This window comes from Chiloscyllium plagiosum, chromosome 29 (genome assembly GCF_004010195.1).
Source record: "Chiloscyllium plagiosum isolate BGI_BamShark_2017 chromosome 29, ASM401019v2, whole genome shotgun sequence".
NCBI lineage: Eukaryota > Metazoa > Chordata > Chondrichthyes > Orectolobiformes > Hemiscylliidae > Chiloscyllium > Chiloscyllium plagiosum.
The window spans coordinates 22,526,030-22,542,350 of record NC_057738.1 but is presented as its reverse complement, the minus strand read 5'-3'; the positions used below and the strand labels follow the sequence as shown (position 1 = coordinate 22,542,350).

General features: G+C 42.1%; 1 protein-coding gene across 1 annotated transcript in view; it reads right to left on the bottom strand.

The window, feature by feature from the left end:
* LOC122564423 (collagen alpha-6(VI) chain-like) overlaps nucleotides 1-16,321 on the bottom strand; it is a 177,950-nt gene that overhangs the window by 17,601 nt on the left and 144,028 nt on the right. The window contains exons 38-43 of the mRNA XM_043719265.1: nucleotides 13,310-13,345; nucleotides 13,178-13,214; nucleotides 7,372-7,386; nucleotides 6,762-7,255; nucleotides 3,494-3,575; nucleotides 281-916 (exon numbers count right to left, since the gene is read on the bottom strand). Coding sequence (XP_043575200.1) covers nucleotides 281-916; nucleotides 3,494-3,575; nucleotides 6,762-7,255; nucleotides 7,372-7,386; nucleotides 13,178-13,214; nucleotides 13,310-13,345 — 1,300 coding nt within the window. The remainder of the gene's footprint in view (nucleotides 1-280; nucleotides 917-3,493; nucleotides 3,576-6,761; nucleotides 7,256-7,371; nucleotides 7,387-13,177; nucleotides 13,215-13,309; nucleotides 13,346-16,321) is intronic.

Below are 16,321 nucleotides of genomic sequence, written 5' to 3'. Positions count from 1 at the left end.
ATCATCACTGCTGCCTTGATGCTGAAATTGGCAAAGGAAAATTTATCCCTAAATTTGTCACTTCTGTCCTTGTTATATTCAGTGACTAAGTTGGGAACAGATGTCTCAGCTCCGTTCTCATTGTATTCATCAACATAAAATCATTTAAATGATTCATTCTTATTCATTTAAATTAGAGCAAGACATGACTGGATTGAATTTGCACTATGATTTTATGAATAGTAAACAGAACACTGGCTAGGCTGTATTTTTGAATTTTTCTAATGTTGTTTGCACTTACTTGCAAGATGTTTCAGAGAAGCCATTGTAAACTTTCGTGCGTATTCAATTTCATCCTTCTGGACTCTATCCAGATGAATGAGATGTTGGTCAGAAGGAAAACTAACAAACTCCTTCAGGGCTGTAATATTAGCTACCTTCCCGAGGGCTAATGCAAACATTACAAAACCTTTACATTTGGCATCTTGAGATATTTCCAGCAGTTTTTTCTCATCGATACTTGTTTCTTCTGAAAATATTGTAAAGAAAACCTTTTGCTGAGTTGAGAAATTTGAGATGAGGCTTTTCAAGCTCCATTCAATAGCACTGCCAATGCCAGAGGGGCTCTGTAGTTGATTGGATGAATCTTGGATGTGTCTCTTCTTCAGCGTTTTTGCAGTATAATCCAAAACTCCAAACTCGAGGTTAAGTGAATCTTTCCCATATCTTGGTGTCTGCTGTACCACAGCCAGCCGGGTGTTTGAGTCTGTGGAATTTATAAACTCATTAATCGTTGATTGTAGGAAACGCCGAATATTTTCAGAGTTTTCAGGTTCCATTTGCTGTAGGTCATCGACTATGATTGTGAAGTCCAAGTTCACTGGAAAACTAATGGCGCTTCTGGCTGTTAGACAGTCAGAAGATGGCTCACACCCATCTGTGGAAGAATATAAAAGTCCTGAGCTTACTTATGGCTGATCAACATTTTGGACACTATTACTGTCAGATTCCATACAAATAGGATCAACATTTTGAAATAAGTAAACATTTTGAACACAATAATTTTACATCTGTCACAATATACAATTCATACTGATCTCCCATTATGTTGCCCATGTCTGGTGAAGACCAACAGTAGTTTTCGAGTTTGTTTGAGATGAAAGGGCAGGGGATGATTTTGCCCAAGTGAACGCAATTCAGTTCCCTCTCTGAACTTACATGTTGTGTTCATCATTAGATCTACTTTCATCACAAGTTACAATGCCATATTTATAATGTAAAAACTGTCTGATCTCGTAATTTCACATTTTCAGTGCTGTAGCACCTCTAGTGGTGGAATTGTGAAATGTACCACAGCTAAATTTATACAAGCATTTTCTGTTGTGAATGTGCACAGTTGAAATATTGTACATCAAATGTAATACTGTCATCAGGGAAGATGACGAAAAGGTTTGTCAAAGAAGTTGCCGTTAAACAGAATCTTAAAAAGAGCAAATAATTGAGAGTTTGAGAGGGGAAAACATAGACCTTAGCTAGCTGAAAATATGGCTGCCAAAAGTGATAAGATTAAAGTTAGGGATGCGAAAGGGACTAGAATTCAAGGATCACAGTGATTCTTTAAACCTCTAGGATTGGACGAGGTTATGTGGATGTGAATGGGTCACTCTTGGAGGGATTTCAAAACAAAGATTTTAAAACTGAGGTATTGTCAGACTGACAGCAGGTACAGGAATAATGGGGGAATGAGATCTGAAGCATGTTAAGATGTGGGCAGCAGAATTTTGGGTGATCACAAATTGAAGTAGGGTGGAAGATGGAAGGCTTGGAGAATATTGGATTGGTTGTCTTTAGGATTTCAGCAGCAGAAGAACACAGGCTAGGTTAGAGTTGGACAATATTGTGTGAGTAGACATTGACAATCTTGGTAATGGAGCTGACAGGTGGTTTTTAAGTTCAGGTTAGGATCAAATACAATAGCAATTTTGCAAACAGCCTGGATCAGCTCCAACCAGAAATCTACCCCACAATTAACTGGAGGAAATGCTTGCCCATCTAATACTGGATGTTGAACCCAATGTGTGGCAAATCAGAGATAATGGAAGAATTCATTTTGGGAAGGAAAGATGGGAGCTGGTGAGATAAAGCTGAGTCAGTGATCTGGATGTGTTTCAGCAGATATTGAGAGGAGTAGCATATAGATGAGAAATAGAAGGAGGTTAAAGATAGTTTCTTGGGACTTCTTAGGTAATGGTCCTGGAGTGGAAGGAGAAGCCCTTGTCAGTGGTGCTTTAGTTATGATTGATAGTTAAGTATGGAACCTGCATAACAACAGTTCCCTTCAGTGGGAGATACTTTGGCAATGGTTGTTGTGGCTAACTGTAGCAAAGGCTACACATAGGTCGAAATGAATGATGAGGGACAGTCTGTCATCAGTCACGGTCACAAAAATATCATTTGTGTGTTTGAGAAGAGCCATTTAGGTATTGTCCTAGAGTCCGACTGGAGACTGTCAAATATAGAATTACAGAAAATAAATAGACACAACTTTGGAAGGTGATAACACTTTGAAATGGAAAGGGAGATTGGAGGGTGTTGCTAGCCAATTGTTTGGTCTGAACAGGTTTACAAGAGCAGGAGATAGATCTCATGGACATGGTGTGTATATTGAAAGCAAGGCAACAGATAGCATAGAGTCTGGAGAAAGATGCAAGGTGAGGGTAAGAGCAGAGGTACATGGGGATGTCTGACCCAGTGACTTAGCGGAAGGGCGGAAGGCAAAATAAGGGCTTGTTCTTAATTCAAAAATGTTGGTGAGCCCCTCACATTTGTTGGAGGTGAGGGCAGAGAGAAGGCAGTTTAATTAGAATATGTAATACAGGTTGTTAGTTATCATTGCATTCCTCCATCTTCAAACTATTTAAGGATATTTCAATGAAAACCATAACTGCAGGAAATACTGAACAGTTGTGGAGAGACAGAAACAGACCAACACTTGAGGTCTGCGATCTTATCTGAGAACCTTATAACATCATAAGAAGAAACAGGAGCAGAGGAGTAGGCCATTCATTGAGCCTGTTCCGTTATTGAGTCAGAACATGACTGATCTCTTTGTGGCCTTAAATCCACTTTCCTGCCTGCCCACCCCCCCTCATAATCCATACTTAACTAACCCACCCTTGAATGTATTTAATGACCCAACCTCCGCCAGAAGAGAATTATAAAGACTACTGACCCTCTGATTGACCAAATCCTGCCTCTGCTCAGTTTTAAATGGGCACCCCTTATTTTCTCACTCATTTGTGACTTTCCCCATGATTGGCACCATCCTCTTGGCATCTACCTTGTCAAGCCTTCAATACCTTTCATCATGGTCCAATGCATGTCTAAATCATTCATTTACCAAAGATGTTCCAACCAGTGCACATGGGAAGCTTTAATGGGAAAAGTGTGTCAGAAGCGCATCTGGATGTAGGAATTTTACTTGATTAAAAATATGATAAATCTGAAAACTTACCATAGCATAATGTGCATAACTGGATGCGGCGTAACATTTCTTGCGATCTTGCAGTCTGCCTTGGCAATACAGCCACTGCATCCTTGTACAAAATAAGGAATAAAAATATCAAAAAGTCAAGACTATTAAAAAACATTTAAGGCTGAAAAATGCAACAGAGAAGTTCAGTAATAGTGTGATTTGCCATCAGGAATACAGAGTGGGAAGGGGGGAAGCAGGGCCAGAAGTGATCTCAGCAGACAAGTCATTTTTTTAAACACCAAATTTCCCAGGTGGGAAGATCCCAAGCAGCAGCCTGAATATGACCTCACTTTTTCATCCCGAGTTCTGGAAACTGAGCGGAGGAGTAAACCTAAGGCTTGGGCTTTCTTGGATTTGTGTTAGTGTTGCCAGTGGGGATGGGTCAGGATGGAATGGGCTTGTTTCAAACAAGCCATGTGCTCACACTGACTGATTCTCACCCAGAGGTAAAATGAGGGCTTTTATTACCAACAATCCCAACAAGAGGAATATACTTGAGGATGCTGAAAGGATAGTGGTAAAATATATTTTCTGCAGGGCCTCATTAATGATACAGGAAACCGCACCCCCCCAAGATCTCGATCAGCTGAAATACTCAGAAAGAGATGTTTTTAATATTCATTATGTGTATTATGACAGTGAGCAATGGAAGAAAATAAACAGCTTTAAATCTACAGATTGCATACATTTCTATGCATCAAATGGATTGCTCCAATCTGGATGATTGGGTTACACGAGAGGATTAAGTATGGGGTGGCACAGTGGTTAGCTGTAGTCCTCACAGCGCCATGGATCCAGGTTTGATTCCAAACTCAGGTGACTTTCTGTGTGGAGTTTATATGTTCTCCTTGTGTCTGCGTGGGTGTGCTCTGGTTTCCCCCCATAATCCAAAGATGTGCAGGTTATGTGGATTGGCCATGGAAAATGCAGGGCTGGGGGATTGGTCTGGGTGGGGTGCTCTTTGGAGGGTTGGTATGGGCCAAATGGCCTGCTTCGACACTGTATGGATTCTATGAAAATGCATGCGAGGTGAGGCTGAAGGAGACTAGAAGAAACTCTGACACGGAATTCCAGCATATTTGACTTTGCCTTTGTCTTGTGGGATAGTGATTCATCAAGAGTTAACAGAAGCGAATTTAAGTTGAATAAGCTGTGAAACACTGTTTTAAAAAAAACAGAATTCCCAGAAATGAAAGTTCTTAACTGAAGAGATGTGGTTGATTACAGAAGTTAAGCACAATTCTGCCAAAAAGGTGCAGCCAGTCTTCAAGTGCCATAGCCACAGAACCAATGGTGAACAAATAATCTTCTCTCTCAAAGCCAGCTCTGCTTATCTCTGCTCTACCTTTGCAAGCAACTTCCAACTATTTCAACTACAGAAACTATCACAACTGCTGAATTCTGACTTCAGGTTTATAATCCCTTCTTGTCAAAGTAGAAATCTTCATGTGAGTAAAAAGTCTGCAACATGAATGCATATCCACCTTTTTCAGTATCTTTTATCTATTTTATATATCTGTTTATTATCAAACAACTATTGCGTTTTTACTGAGAACTTTAAGCAATAAACTAAAGTTTGATATTGTTTAAAAGTAACACTTGCTGCTATTTACTTTTGATACTGAAAACTAAATAAAATTCTCAAAAGGAGGCTTAATGGGCTATATAATTCACAGAATGAAGAAATTAACAATTCACAGTTCACTGACCGCACTGTGGAAATGCCTGGTGGTAGTGACCTCACCCAGATAGTAATCTGGTGAAATGCAATGTTATTAAATAAGCTCATTTTTACATTACTTTGATGTGTGAAAAACTGAATCAGGCAGGTTCTATAACTGATGAAACGTCGATGCCTTGAGATTACCACCCAAGGAATGAAGTGAGAAATGGTACCCCTACATTACCCACATGTAGATTTCCACCGATGTCAGTATTGGAGGAGGAAGGTGAGTAGTGGTACCAATACAATTCAATCCTATCCCCCCCTTCCCCCATTTGTGAGACATACCAATCTCTGCCAGCAACAGTCCAACCAAGTGGCCAGCAACACTTTCTTTCCACCACTAGAAGGTGGATCCTTTTTGGCATTGTGACAGCCCTAATGGCGAAATGCAGATGGAACTCAGACAAAGCAAAGTCCAGGGTCACAGTGGGTTGGCTTGGTAGACCTGAGAAAGAGGAGTCGAGAGTGTGGTGCTGGAAAAGCAATCCGAGGAGCAGGAAAATCAACATTTCGGGCAAAAGCTCTTCATCAGGAATTTGAGAAAAGGGAGTTGGGAGTGGACAGGCCAAGAAAATGTTGGGGAAATAGGGGACAGGTTTGTGTGGTGGGAAGGACTGTCTTGATGTGGGCCCAATGGGCATCATGGACTTGTAAACACGGAGCCCCACTGGCCTGAAGACCATTCAGTTAGGTTTGACTTGGTGAAAATTCCAAGTAGCGAGGTGAAATGATCCCTAAATGGACATTATTAGCTATTTCTGGGCCCCATCTGGTCCATGCTCTGATAAAGCTCTTGGCACTCCCCCAGCATTTATAAAGTGTATTATGGAGCTCGAGAAATAAGGCAGTGGGTTTGTCTCCAGTATCATGGTACCTCAAAGTAATGGAGATGTAAAACCAGTCGTGCCTGTGTAAGACCTCCAAATCCAGTCTGACAGCAGTATCCTCTCTGAAGCCAATTGGCCAAACATTGAGACAAACCACTCAAAACCACCTCTGCTTGTTAGGGCACGTTCCTCGAATGTATGACACCAAAATCCCAAAGCAACTGCTCCACTCAGAGCTCAGTCACAGCAGAAAGCTTCCAGAAGGCAGCAGAAAGGTTCCAGAAATATCCTCAGAGCATCCATGAAGAGATCAAACATTCCTGCCACCTCGCGGGAGACACTGGCTTGTGCTCAAGCAAAATGGAGAACATTCATCTGGAAAGGTACCTCACGTATTGAAGACTTTGTGAAAATCACGCAGAGGGAAAGAAGTGGAATTGCAAAGAGCACAGAAACTGCTAAACAACTCAACTAACCAAACCACCAGGAACCACCTGACCTCATGCACATACGAGCTACCTCAGAGTTCAATGAAAACCAGAGTGCAAGTAAGTCCTCCTCAATCCTGAAGGACTTAGTTAAGAGAAACAGAGTTCTCAAAGAGCACCCTATGCTGAGAGCTGAAGGAAATGTTTGTCGTATTTAGGATAATTACTTCAGTGGAGTCCAATAAAAGAAAACATTGTTTCCTTACCCCGAAAACCTGTTCTACATCTTGGATGTTCCTCAAGGAGATGATGACTGGAATGATGCCTGTAGCAGTGAGCCGTTTATCAGCTTCAACTAAAGCCTCAATGTCTTGGGGTCCACCGTTCGTGATGAAGACAGCTATTTTCTTCACAAGGAGACCGTTACGAACTCGCTTAAAAGTATTTCTTGCAACAAACTCCATACCATCGCCAATATTCCGTCCGCTTCTTGATCGCGCAAATGTCAGTGCCTCCATTTCTTTTATCAGTAACTGTTTTTTCCTAAAGTCTGAAAATCGAATGAAAGTCTCTGCCGCATTACTGTAGGTCAGCACTGCTACACGGGCCCCTGTGGGACAGTTGCTTTCAGCGATGTTAATATTCTTGACAAAATCTATTACAATGGTCTTCATCCTTTGAAATATTGCAGGTGTAACATCTTCAGACACATGCAGAGCAAATGCCAACTCTGTGGGGTACGCCGGGCATTGTCCTCTTCCTGGAACAACGCAGGGAAACAAAATATTTAAAGATGTAACTTACTCAAATGTGTGAGGGCTAAAGCTCAAAGGAATTGCCAGTTGGCTATGAGAAATGCGTAAGGGAATTACTTACTTCTCGAACAACAAGCTGTAGGTACAAAAAAAAACAAATGTTAACATTTGAAAACATTGTCATTCTGGAATTCAATTCATTTCTTGGTGCAGGCAGGTGTGCTTCTGTAAGTCCCTGCCCGAAACCCTCTGTTCAAACTTGCTCATTATTCCTTCTCCAGCTCTGCATTTACTTTTGGATCGCAGCTTTGTGCAATGTATTGCATCATTTTCTATGCTAAAGATATCATGAGCATAACCTCACTAATATTGTCTTTAACTCTGGACTGGGATCACGTGCCAGTCCCAACGCCTGTGTCCTATCTGCCTGCATAATCTTCAGAGGTAGCTAATTGAGTTGTAATGCTGTGAGGACCCTGTCCAATACATTGGTGTAGTAGCACTCTTAATAAGGGATGAGATCAGTATATTAATAAGCAAGGATTTTCGTTCAAAGGATCTGAATGTAGCAATTAAGTTTGGGTGGAGCCAAGAATCAACAAATAGACCAGCAACCGATCATGATAATTTTGGACATAGTATAAATCATGAAATTAGAAATATATGTAATATGGGTAATACAGTATGAATAGGCAACTTCAATTCACATAAAGACTGAGTAAATGTACCCAGCAGTAAAGCTTGAAGAATTCCTAGAACGTGTATGAGAATGAGGCTCTGGAGAAGTACACTGAAGAACCAAGTATGTTTTGGGGTTTTTTAGATTTAGTATTGTGTAATAAGAAAGGGCTAATTAATATCCATATTTTAAAAGGAGCTTTTGGGAACTTCTAATCATAATATGTTGGAACAATAAAATCTAAAGCTAAATTCACATTAAGCTTGAATGTGATATTTTAAATTCTAAAACCAGTGACTTAAAATCATAACAAAGGAAACTAAACTAAGGTATAGGGGTAGTTGGCTATGGTATGTTGGGAAAATATAATAGTTGACAGCTGAGAGGGAATGGCTAGTATTTAAGAAGAAGTTCAACAGATATACATTCCTCTAAGGCACAAACAACCAGTGGGTAAGACGAACCAACTATAGACATTACAAGTAGAGATTGGAGAACTCACAGCAGCCAGTAGGCAAATGGTGGAGAAACTAAACTGTTACTTTGTGTCTAAATTCACAGGAGAGGATACAGAAAAGCTCCCAGAAATATTAGGCAACCAATGGGCTTATGGAAATATGGAACTGAAAGAAATTATTACTAATAAGAGGCAGGTACTTGAAAGGTTGACTGGATTGAAGCTTGATAAATCCCCTAGACCAGGTAAACAACATCCCAGAGTGTTGAAAGAGGTGGCTACTAAGACAATGAATGCATTGGTGGTTATCTTTCACAATATTATTGATATTGGAAAAATTCTCGCGGACTGCAAAGTCACAAATGCAACTCCATGATTTAAGGTGGAAAAGGGAGACTGTCAAACCTCAGGCCTCTCAGAGAAAGTTAAAATCTAACAGAGAGATTATAATAACTGGACACTGAGAAAATAATGAGAAAATTGGGCAGCATAAACAATGATTTACAAAAGGAAAATTATGGTTGACAAAGCAGTCGGAAATCTTTCGGAATGTTACCTGTTGCACAGATAAACAAGCAGCTGTAGATATGATCCATTTGGATGTTCAGAAGGCTTTTGAAGTCTCACACTGGAGATTAGTAAATTTAATATTTGGATGGAATTAGGAGGAATATATAATTAGGAATGAGGAATGATTAACAGAGAGACGGCAGAGAGTAAATAAATGAGTTATTGTTAGGATCACAGGTTGTTACCAGTGGGGTAGTGCAATGATCGGTATTAGGACTGCAACTGTTCAAAATCTATACAACAATACAAATGAGTTGGATGTATGGATCAATTGCAATGTAAGGTGACAAAGGTGCAAAGGGCTTCAAGTGAATTTGGAAAGACTATGTGAATTTTTTTATGCATTAGTAGGATGTGGGAATTGCTGGCTGGACCAACATTTATCTCAATTGTCTTTCAGAAGGTGGTGGAAAGTTGCCTTCTTGAACAGCCTCAGTCCATTTGCTGTAGATAGACCCAGAATGCTTTTGGGTAGGAAGTTCCAGAATTTTTAATTAACTGACACTGACAGAATGGCAATATATTTTCAAATCAGGATGGTGAGTGGCTTTAATGGAAAATTCAAGGCAGTGGTGTCCTCATTCATTTCCTGCCCTTGTCCTTTGAGATGATCATGATCATGGCCATGGAAGATGTTTTCTAAGGAGCCTTGGTGAATTGTCGCAGTGCATCTTGTAGACAGTATACCTTGCTGCTACTGAGTGTTGGTAGAGAGACTGAATGTTTGCGGATGTGGTGCCAATCAAGCGGGGAGTAGTCCATCACACTCCTTGCTTATGTCTTGTAGATGGTGGAAATGTTTTGGGGAATCACATGGGGGAATTCAATGACGGTGATGCCATTGAATGTCAAGGAATTCTCTCTGTTGCTGATGGTCATTGCGTGGTATTTATGTGGTGCAAATGTTACTTGCCACTTTTCAACCCAAGCCTGGATAAGGCTTGCACTTATACTGGAGTCACTGTACCCGAAATGTTGACTGATTTCTCTCCACAGATGCTTCCAGACCTACTGAGCTTCTCCTGCAATTTCAGTTTTTTGTTTCAGATTTCCAGTTCTTTTTTTTTGTTATGGTTCAGATCTTATTGTATTGGTACATTGATTGCTTCTGTATCTGAGGAGTCAGGAATGGAATTAATTGAGTAGTTATCAACAGATATCTCACTTCTAACTTTATGACGGAGGGGAGGTCATTGGTGAAACAGGTTTAACCCAGGACTCTACTTGAGCACGCCCTGTAGAGTTTTCTTGGAGCTGAGATGATTTACCTCCAATAATCACAGCCATCTTCCTCTGTGCCAGGGATGACTCCAATCAGTGATGAGAGTTTACCTGCAATTCCCAATGACTGCATATTTGCTATGGCTTCTTAGGCCATGCCTTGTCAAAAGCAGGCTTGATGTCAAGGGCTGTCACTCTCATCTCCCCTCTGGAATTCAGCTTTTTTGACCATGTTTGAACCAAGGCTGTAATGAGGTCAGTAGCTGAATCAACCTGGAGAAACTCAAACTGGGCATCACTGAGCAGGTTGTTGCTGAGCAGGTGCTCAGCAATCTGATGACCCCTTCATCACTTTCTTGATAACTCAGAGTATGCTGATGGGGCAATATTTGGTTCGGTTGGATTTGTTTTGCTTTTTGTGTACAGGACATACCTGAGTAATTTTCCACATTGTCAGGTAGATGCCAGTATTATAACTGTACTGCAACAACGTGGCTAGGGAACAGCAAGTTCTGGATAATGTCGGAATGTTCTTGGCACTCACGGCCTTCGTTGTACCCAATGTCTCCCAGTGTTTCTTGATATCACATGGAGTGAACTGAATTGGCTGAAGGTTGGCATCTGTGATGCTGAAGTCCTCAGGAGGCCAAGATTGTGCTGGAGTACAATTCTGCTGCTGCTGATGGTACACATTGTCTCATTGATGTCCAGTTGCTAGATCTGTTCAAAATCTGTCCCATTTAGCACATTGACAGTGTCCCTTAAATACAATGGAAGGTATTCTCAAGGTGAACATGGGACTTGCTCTCCACAAGGTCTGAGTGGTGCTCAATCACATTGATAGTGTCATGAGCACATGCACCTGCAGCTAGCAGATTGGTGAGGATATGATCAAAAACATTCTTCCCTCTTGTTGGTTTCCTCACCAACTGCTGTAGACCCAGTCTACAGCTACGTCCTTTAGGACCCGACCACCTCGATCAGTAATGCTGTTGCTGAGCTACTCTTGGTGCTGGATTTTGAAATCCCCCACCCAGAGTACATTCTGCACTCTCGTCACCTTCAGTGCTTCCTCCAAGTGTTGTTCGCCATGGAAGAGCACTGGTACATTAGAGAGGGAGGAAGTGGGGTGCAATAGATGGTGATCAGACAGAAGATTCTTTGCCATGCTTGATCTGATGCCATGAGACGTCACTGGGCACAGAGAGACAATGTAGAGGACTGCCAGGGCAAGTCTCTCTGGAGTGTAGACTGCTGTGCCGCCACTTCAGCTGCATCTGATCTGCCAGCGGGACAGGGCATATTCAGGAATGGTGTTGGTGGTGGCTGGGACATTGCCTGTGAGTATTACTATTTTAGGCTGTTGCTTGATACATCTGTCAGACAGCTCTCCTAATTTTGGCACTAGCCCCTAGATATCAGGTCAGATGTTGGACAACACAATCTCTACAGCCTCCAGCAAGACAACAGGGAGACAGGAATATGTCAGTTGGACGACCTGAAGGGCAGCTTTCAGAACTTTCTCACCCTCCCACCTCCAAAGCTACCTTGAAAGGTTGCTGATAAGATTCAGCCTCACCCAACTCTTAATTAATTTCAACATTTCCTCCTATCCTACATATGCAAATTGGATGAAATTAATAATTTACTTAACAGTAGCAACTGCAGTTTTTTTTGTGCAGGTGACAGATTTGAAAGGACAATATTCCTTTCTCCACACAGTCCCTAATTAATCTCACACTGCTACCTTGTCTTCAGCTGCTTGTGGTGGGAAATCTCATGCTAATAAAAAGAAACAATTTTAACGCTAGGAAATACAAAAGACTAAACTAATCAATCTTTGCAGAGGAGACCAGCACTTTAACCATATCTTTAAACAGTTCAAAATAAACCACACCGAGACAATACAACCTCACTTCATTCACTCCTTACAGGCATGTTTTAGTAGGAACATAGGCCAAAGGATTTGTGATTGATGAAAAGCAAAGTCTGCTTTCTTGGAGAGTGGCTCATTTCTAATTGTCAGGTCGGGTTAGCTTTTAAACCTTTCCACTTAGGAATATTCTGATGGAAATTTAAAGCTCGAGATGTCCGTGGTTGCTCCCATCCACCCAGTTAAAGGTCGGGGCGGGGGGGTGGATGAGCTTGGCTCCACCAGATTGTATGGTCATGGCAGTCAACTGCCTGAGGGTATAGATCATAGAATCGTCACAGTGTGGAAACAGGACATTTGGTCCAACAAGTCCTCACCAACCCTCCACAGAGCATCCCACCCAGACTCATCCCATCCCTATAACCCTGCATTCTCATGGCTAATCCACCTAACCCACAACTCCCTGGACACTACAGGTAATTTAGCATGGCCAATCCACCTAACCTGCACATCTCTGGACTGTGGGAGGAAACCTACATTGACACGGGGAGAATGCGCAAACTCCACACAGACAGTTGTCGGAGGCTGGAATTGAACTTGAGTCCCTGGTGCTGTGAGGCAGCAGTGCTACACACTGAGCCACCCTGTGGGGTCTGACATCACCAGCAAACAAGTCCACCCACAAGTGCTGCTGGGCAATTAGAGAAAGTCTGCAGCTCTCCTCTGCTGAATGGCAATGGGCCATGAAGACTGGGTAACCAAGTTAAGTGGGGCAGCATTACAGAGGTCAGTCATTTCGGTCCTGGGAAGGTTGGGGAGGTGGTGGTCATGGGAAAGAGGGGTAGTGACAAGTAGCCACAAAAGGTAATGGGGGTGGCCTGAAGTCTACTACTGCCACCAGTAACATATTAGCAACAGCTTGAGGAGGCCCTCCATGTACTACTGGTTGGTTATTTAAGAGCTTTGATTAGTCCCAGGGGAGCTGGCCTACCCAACACCTAACTTATCACTTCCAGCCAAGGTGGGTTGGCGATGGTCATGACGCTCTGCTTCTGGAGACTTTGGCACCCTATTACCTACTGGTCCACTCCCCAAAAATGTACTGTCAACTCGAACACCATACTTACCACAATTCTTTCGAACATACGATATTAGTTCACATGGCTGTGATTAAAAAGTAGAAAAGTATGGCTTAGACAATGAACATTAAGAAGTGAATAAACTGTAAACATCTTTCATACATGTACAACGTGACCTACCGACATGGAGGTAGTGCCATCCGGTCCTTTGTGGCCCTAGAATGAGGAGAAATGAAACAGTCGCTTTAGCAGGGTAAAAAAACACTTGTTCATCACCTGTGACTTTCCAGTTTTGTTCTCCAAAATTAAGCATGGATATGAAATATTATAAAATATAAAACTTGGGGAGGCAACAGCCAAATGGCATTACCACTGGATTGTTAATTCAGGGACCCAGCTAATGTTCTGGGGATACAGGTTCGAATCCCATCCTGGCAGGTGGTGGAATTTGAATTCAATAAAAATCTTGAATTGCGAGACTAATGATGACCATGAAATCATTGTCGACCGTCAGAAAATCTGATCTTATTCATTAATATTCTTGAGGGAAGGAAACTGCCACCCTTACCTGGTCTGGCCTACATGTGACTCCAGACCCACAGCAATGTGTGTGACTCTTAACTGCACTCTGGGCAATTAGGAATGGGCAATAAATGATGGCCTAGTCAGCAATGCCCTCATCCCATAAATGCATAAAAGAAACACTTGAGTCAAAATGTTGTTCCCTTAGAAATGTTGGAGATCCACGTGCCAAGTACAGTGAGGTATCACAGTGCTGAGAAGAACCCTCTCTTTCAGGTGACAATCATCTAATCAACACATTGTACTGCTCAGGAAAAGCTGGAAGAGAAAAGAACTGGGGGCTAGGGTCTGCTGTCATGAAGATGGGACTGAGGAGGTTTGGCTGGGCTTAGATTATAGCTGCACATTTAGAAAAGCAGTTAGTCAGGAAGAGTCAACATGATTTCCTTTGAAGAAACTATGTTGAACTAATGTATTTGACTAGCTGGGAGTTCAGCAGCAGACTGTGTCAACAGGCTCTCTCCCTTTCTGCCCTAACTTCGACCTGTAAGCATCTGCTTCTTTTTAAACTGTGTTTTAAGAAGGTTTGCTTACTGGGACTGTTGTGTCAGCATAATTAAGTATGGTTTGGATAGATTGAGTTCTGTAGGGGTTCTTCATTCCAACCTTTGTGTTTCATCGTGTAATTATGTGAATAAATTTCTGTCTGTTTTAAACCTGGTAGTCAACCTAGCTATCTTACTCTGGGTAACTTTCATTGTAACTTACCGAAACAAATTGCAAAGATATCGTCTGGGTTGCCTGCTTAAGAATGTTTTGAGTGGTCTGGCCGAGTCCATAACAGATTAGGGGCTGTGTGGGATTTTAAATAGCGAGTGGTAGGTGCTAGTTTCTTTATTTCAGGTGTTGGTTTGGTTAGGTGGACAAAGCTTGGGATAGAAATGGCTCTTTTAGTTGCCAAAGGGTTTCTGGATGTGGATGCAGGTACTTTGGGAGTTTTGCAAAAAGTGAATAAGACTTCTTTGTCCCCCTGAAGGGTTTATTTTTTACCCTGTGGTAAGTTAGCTAGGTGCTAGTTTCTTTATTTCAGGTGTTGGTTGGTTAGGTGGACAAAGCTTGGGATAGAAATGGCTCTTTTAGTTGGCAAAGGGTTTCTGGATGTGGATGCAGGTACTTTGGGAGTTTTGCAAAAAGTGAATAAGACTTCTTTGTCCCCCTGAAGGGTTTATTTTTTACCCTGTGGTAAGTTAGCCTTATGATCTTCACTGAGATCTACCTTTCCCTTTCCACGTGAGGATTTCTCTTTGCCTCGGTGGACTGAAATTGATTCTGGAAGTCAAACCGTGTTTTAAGGACCAGCTCATAATCATCAGCCACTTCAGTTTGCTAACCTTGCTGTTTTAACTCTCTGCTCTTCCACATGAGTTCGCACTACTTTAGGTAGTGAATTTTTGAATTCCTCCAAAATAATGACCTCTCTAAGGGCATCATAGGTTTGCTCGATTTTTAAAGCTCTTATCCATCTTTCGAAATTACTCTCTCTGATCCTTTCAAACTCAATGTAGGTCCTTAGATTCCTGAGACATTGTCTATAGGCTTCTGATACAAGCTCATACTCACGTAAAATGGCTTTTTTCACCTCCTCATACTCCCCAGATACCTCCTCTGAGTGTGATGCACATACCTCACTAGCCCTACCTAAAAGTTTTGTTAGATCAAAAAAAAACAACATTGCCACTGTCCACTGCATTTGTTTAGCCACCTTTTCAAAGGAGATGAAAAAACCTTCCACATCCTTCTCATCACATTTAAGCAATGCTTGAACATACTTGAACAGTTTCTCACTTGGCTTCTGACTACCAGGGGCTTGCTCCACCTCACTCTCTGCCTCACTAAGCCTACCCTCAGCCTTTATCGCCAGCCTTTTAAGCTGGACTTTCCTTTTTAAGTGTCAGGTTTTGAAGTTCAAAAGCTCTCTCTTTTCTTTTTTCTGCTCTCTTTTTCCCTCTCTTCTGGTTTTAATCATAACTCAAACTGATTCATTTCTGCTGCCCTTTCTTTATCTCTCGTCTCTAATTCAAGCTGCTTCATTTGTAATCGAAGTCTTGCCATCTCTATAGATTCTGATGGTTTCTGCAGCAAGTTTCAATGCTGTGCTACTGCTGTAATTATCTCTCCTTTCCTCACAGAAGCAGGCAGTTCCAATTGCAGCTTCTCTGCTAATTCGCTGCTTCTCTGCTGATCAGAAAAGTAATCTGAACACCTGCACCAACCAAACTGCAACCCCCCTCCCACCCCTCCGGTTGAACATTTCAACTCCCCCTCCCTCTCTGCTGAGGACATGCAGGTCCTGGGCCTCCTCCATCGCCACTCCCTCACCACCTAACGCCTGGAGGAAGAATGCCTTATCTTCCACCTCGGAACCCTTCAACCCCAGGGCATCAATGTGCACTTAGCCAGTTTCCTCATTTCCCCTCCCCCCACCTTATCCCAGTTCCAACCTTCCAGCTCAGCACTGCCCTCATGACCTGTCCCACCTGTCAATCTTCCTTCCCACCTATCCGTTCCAGTCTCCTCTCCGACCTATCATCTTTACTCCCACCTCCACCCACCTAGTGCACAATCAGCTACCTTCTCCCCAGCCCCACCCCCCCTCACATTTATCTCTCC